The sequence below is a fragment of the Cynara cardunculus genome, assembly GCF_001531365.2.
Source record: "Cynara cardunculus var. scolymus isolate 2C chromosome LG 8, CcrdV1, whole genome shotgun sequence".
NCBI classification, from domain to species: domain Eukaryota; kingdom Viridiplantae; phylum Streptophyta; class Magnoliopsida; order Asterales; family Asteraceae; genus Cynara; species Cynara cardunculus.
The window spans coordinates 3,060,668-3,065,971 of NC_037535.1; the positions used below are offsets into that span (position 1 = coordinate 3,060,668).

At 35.0% G+C, this 5,304-nt stretch overlaps 1 protein-coding gene across 1 annotated transcript; it reads left to right on the forward strand.

The window, feature by feature from the left end:
• The first annotated feature begins 45 nt into the window (after positions 1 to 45).
• LOC112516979 (mitogen-activated protein kinase kinase 6-like) lies at positions 46 to 4,518 on the forward strand. Its single transcript, XM_025124259.1, has 8 exons — positions 46 to 180; positions 356 to 440; positions 620 to 754; positions 1,700 to 1,924; positions 2,176 to 2,358; positions 2,854 to 3,077; positions 3,941 to 3,986; positions 4,344 to 4,518. The coding sequence occupies exons 1-8, from the start codon at positions 107 to 109 to the stop codon at positions 4,434 to 4,436; spliced, it is 1,065 nt and encodes a 354-aa protein (XP_024980027.1). The 5' UTR covers positions 46 to 106; the 3' UTR covers positions 4,437 to 4,518.
• The last annotated feature ends 786 nt before the right edge of the window (positions 4,519 to 5,304 follow it).

The following is a 5,304-nucleotide window of genomic DNA, read 5'->3' on the forward strand; positions in this document are numbered from 1 at the left end:
TTTCCATGGCGTCGGTTGGCAGCTTACCCATTCCCCATTATCATTCTCTCTCCATTTCACACACACACACAGAGTTGAGAGAAACCCTAATCCTAGTTGCAACACAATGAAGGGTATGAAGCCATTGAAGCAGCTCAAGCTCTCCGTTCCTGCTCAAAATGCTCCAATTACAAGCTTCTTGTAAGTTGAAATACGATCTCTTTCTGAATTTTGAACTAAGATACGGTTTCGTTGTTGGTTTGATTCGTAATTGTGTTCGGATCATGTGAAGCCCTAATTGAAGAAGTTCATGATCTCATTTATGTCAGATATAGTTTTGCGGTTGTAGTATCTGATGGTTATAGTGGATTCATAGGACAGCGAGTGGGACGTTTCATGATGGAGATTTACTTCTAAATATGAAGGGATTAAGACTCGAGTCTGAGGATAAGGAAAATCGTGTAAGTTTCTGATGGTTCTCCATTCAATGGAGTTTACAGATTATTAACGTCTGATACTCTGATCTAGTAAACTAGATCTTATTTGGGAAATTTGATCTGCTTTAATTTTTCATTTTTAAATCCAAATTATCTGTATGATCGTTAGATAAAAGCTTATTTTTGGGTTGCTATTTGGACAGGCATCTGATGCTAAGGAGATTGATCTGCAATTTTCATTGGAAGACCTTGAAACCATCAAAGTTATTGGAAAAGGAAGTGGAGGTGTTGTTCAACTGGTTCGACATAAATGGATTGGGACATTGTTTGCTTTGAAGGTCAGATTATTATAAACTCAGTCCCGTTTGCTTGGTTTTCTAAAGTTTTTCATGGATTAATGTCTTTATAGATCGGAAATGAGCGTATGAGCGTGTTATTTTAATTGAGAGGGGCGGGTTTGGAAAAAAACTTGGCTTTGGCTTTTCTGCAGGTTCGGAAAAAACTTCGTTTCTGCATAAGCTTCCTCAGAAGTTTACTGAATAAGCCACTTTCCACATTATTAAGCCATTACCAAACAGTCGGTATTAGTAGCATGTAGATAAATCGGTATACTTGATATATCAATTGAAGCTAATACGAATATGGAGCAAAAAGAGATCATAATGTGAGATTATGTGAAACCCTTATTGGATTACTCTCAGAAAAGAGCTTTTGCATAGAAGGGATGTCCAACATATATTGAGGATAGAAAGGATGTCCAACATATATTGAGGATAAATGGTCCAAGTACAGCTTAGCTGACAAAGATTGTCCCTGAGTGTCAAGTCCCTAAAATGGTAGATCTTGGCTCTTGTATTATATCAGAATACGTGACAACCCATTAGATTACTCTCTAATAGAAGTCTGGGAGAGAGATTCCAACATATATTAAGAAAAATGGTTAAGATCTAGCCGATGTGGAAATTGAACACATAGATACAAGTTTATTCACTATGGCCAGCGAGGAAGAGCCCAAAAAAAAAGTAGTAGAAAAAATGGGTACTTAAGAAAAGTTGTAGAACAGTGAACCATGCTAGCTAACTTCAAATCCTAAATCAATGTTCAACTAGTCAAACTAGGAACTGTTTAAAGCCGCCATGTCTAACCTCAGTTGCTCATCCCACGTCCTCTTCGGCCTGACCTCTATGTCCATTTGATGATGCACCATAATCCCTTCTGATAAGTTAAGTGGATCTGCATTCTTAATTTGTTATAACTTTCAAGTCCATGGATGGTGGTCACAGGTAATCCAGATGAACATACAAGAGGATATACGTAAACAGATTGTGCAGGAGCTCAAAATCAATCAAGCTTCTCAATGCCCTCATATCGTTGTCTGTTATCACTCTTTCTACCGCAATGGAGCCATCTCTCTTGTTTTTGAATATATGGACCGTGGATCTTTAACAGACGTGATTAGACAACTCAAGACGATTCTTGAACCATATCTTGCAGTTGTCTGCAAACAGGTTAGTGGATGTTTAACAGTTTACAGTATAGGGGTGGGTTTATTTGAGAACCGTATATATGTTGAGAAACTAGGAACCAAAATCTTCATAATGAATAATTATGTATATTCATTATGAATATGCTGGTTCCTTGGTTATCAAATCAATATAGTATTTCCTCTTGCACCATTTAGCTAACTTGAGTTTCCATTTAAGACAACTTTTTCACTGCTTGAAAGAAAAGTATAAGATCATCAAAATGTTTATCACAGGTATTGCAGGGTCTTGTTTATCTGCACCATGAAAGACATGTTATTCACAGGGACATTAAGCCATCTAACCTACTTGTTAACCAAAAAGGGGAAGTAAAGATCGCAGATTTTGGTGTAAGTGCAATGCTCGCAAGCTCCATGGGTCAACGAGATACATTTGTTGGAACATACAATTACATGTCGGTAAGTCCACTTCTCATGGATTACTTGTCTTCAGAAAATAATTGGTATGTTTGGCAACTACCTGTTAAGCTAATTATTAGCTGAAAAACTAGTTGTTTTGGCTAATAAGCTAGCTGTTAGCTGATATATTAGTCAAGTTTGGTAAAAACTAGGCGTTAAGTTAGATGACAATGTAAAATTATCTAAAAGGATATGTTGAAGAATTAATTGGAAAGATATAAGGGGCATAATTGAAAAAAATGGAAAAAAACCATGAAAGCTTATTGAAACACTGCTTGAAGTAGTTTTTCGGAAAGCTAGTTTATGGCTATCCGTACAAGTGTTTTTCAATAGATTAAACTAAAAAATAAGCATGCTTATGGTTGCCAAATATGGCCCAAATCTAGTTATCAAGCATGCTTGTGGTTGTTTTATATATTGTTCATGATATTTAGAACACTCAAGATTTCTTGAATGAGAACTGATCCTCATTATGATCATCAATCTTTCCTTTAGCCTGAAAGAATCAGTGGGAAAACTTATGATTATAAAAGTGACATCTGGAGTTTGGGCCTGGTGATCCTGGAGTGTGCTATAGGACGATTTCCCTTCATACAATCTGAAGATCAGCAAGGTTGGCCAACTTTTTATGAGCTCTTAGAAGCCATTGTCTCAAAGCCACCACCAACCGCTCCACCGGATCAATTTTCCCCAGAGTTCTGCTCGTTTGTCTCTGCATGGTACGTCGAAACTCAAACCTACCAATCATCATTGGCTTCTTGATAACCTTACTCTTATGTGGATCATAGATAAAGCTCAAGTTTAAACCATGAAACTTCATCATCAAAAGTACTTGAAGTTCATATATCATATTGGGAGAATTTGTGGAATCCAAAGAGCTTTGAGGAAGAGAATGGGTGTTCCAACACATAGACTTTCTTAGGGTGGTTGACATATGTGGAACCCATTAGATTACTCTTTAAAAGAAACATTACGGGGAGAAAGAGGGTTCCAACATATGTACAGATGAAATAGTCCAAGTATAGCCGATATAAGACTCTAACACGCCCCCTCTAAGGGAGGATAGACAAATACAGATTGTCCCAAAGATAGACGTTAATACGTGAAACCCCATCAGATTACCCTCTAAAAGAGTTGTTAAGGAGAGAAAGAGGGCTCCAACGTATATATTGAGGGAATGATCCACTAATATAAAACTCTAACACGCCCCCTCCCAAAAGTGGTAGACATTCGCTCTTATACCATATCAGAATATATGAAATTATTCCGTTGAGGAGAGGAGGGTTCCAACATCTACACAGATGAAATGGTCCATCTTTTAAGAGAATGAGACTTATAATCTTAATAAGACGATATACATATACATATACATATACATATACATATACATATACATATACATATACATATACATATACATATACATATACATATACATATACATATACATNCATATACATATACATATACATATACATATACATATACATATACATATACATATACATATACATATACATATACATATACATATACATATGATTTACAGTCTTTCTTACGATTTCATTTGTATATTATGCAGCATACAGAAAGACCCTATAAATAGATCATCGGCTTTAGAGCTTTTGGTTCGTGTGATCAGCCTTTCTTTATATTTATTACTTAGGGGGCCGTTTATCAAAAACTTATCCAGTAAGTGCTTACCGGTACAATTTAACACTATTATGTACTTACCGGGTAGGATTTTAGTCCACCAAAACGACATAGTATACAATAATTTACCGGGTAAAGAGTCGTCGTACTCACTCACCGAGTAAGACTCTTGATCCTTGTCTTGCTCTTACCAAGTAAGATTCTTGCTCCTTACTATATTCATTCGATGAGTTAATGTTACTTGATAGGCGTTTAACCGGATAAGCGTTTGGTAAACGGCCCGTTAGTGGTATTTGATTTTCATTGGTGGGCTGATTGTTGAGTTTCTACAGAATCACCCCTTCATCAAGAAGTTCGAGGACAAGGATATTCATCTTGCCATTCTGGTCAGTTGCTTGGAACCCCCTTTAAGTTTTTCCAAATAAATTACACCAGTTTTATCATCTATACCATAATATTACACTCTTGTTTACTGTATACACTCATGCTCCCCGTATATTGTTATCGTTAGTTCTTGCAATTATGCTACAATAACAACATTGGTTGTTAACTTTGTTAAATATATCTCAATTTTTTGTTCTTTTAGTTTTATATATATTTAAACCAATTCATCTAGAAGAAAATTATATAAATTAAATAATAATATAATTTGTTATTCGATTAACTGATATGGTAAAAAAAATAATCGAAATTTAACTTATTTGGTTAACCGAACTGTTTAACCCGCAATCGTTTTGGTTTGGGTGAGTTATATGATTTTGTTTTTATTTTTATTTTTATATCCTAGGCTCCTAGTCACCTCAGTTTTTGGATCTGCCATTGCTTTGGTTGGTTGGTTACAATTTACACCTTAATGAGACGATGTTTCATCATTAATCTTTGGTTATAGATGTTGCTTGCAATGAATACCATAAAAATTACAGACGTTAATAATTAAATAATCAGTTGTCGTGATTATGCATTTTCGTAGATCGATGATATACTTGTCGCGAATAATCGGTTGTCTCGTCATGCATATTATCACATGTAATAAGGGTGTCTCCACATTCTCGTAAAATGGAGTTCTTCTCATTTGAACCTCCACCTATATATATATATATATATGGGCACGTTCAAATGAAAACAGTGTATTTCTAAAAAATCGTGTAAACCAATTTCGACCAATAGGAAAATTTCATTTTTTTCTAATTAAATTTAATCAATAAGGGTATTTTGGTCATTTACAATATTTTTTATTAAATATGGAAGTTATTAATAAATCTTATTTAAGGAAACGTAATAAAGGAAATTGTA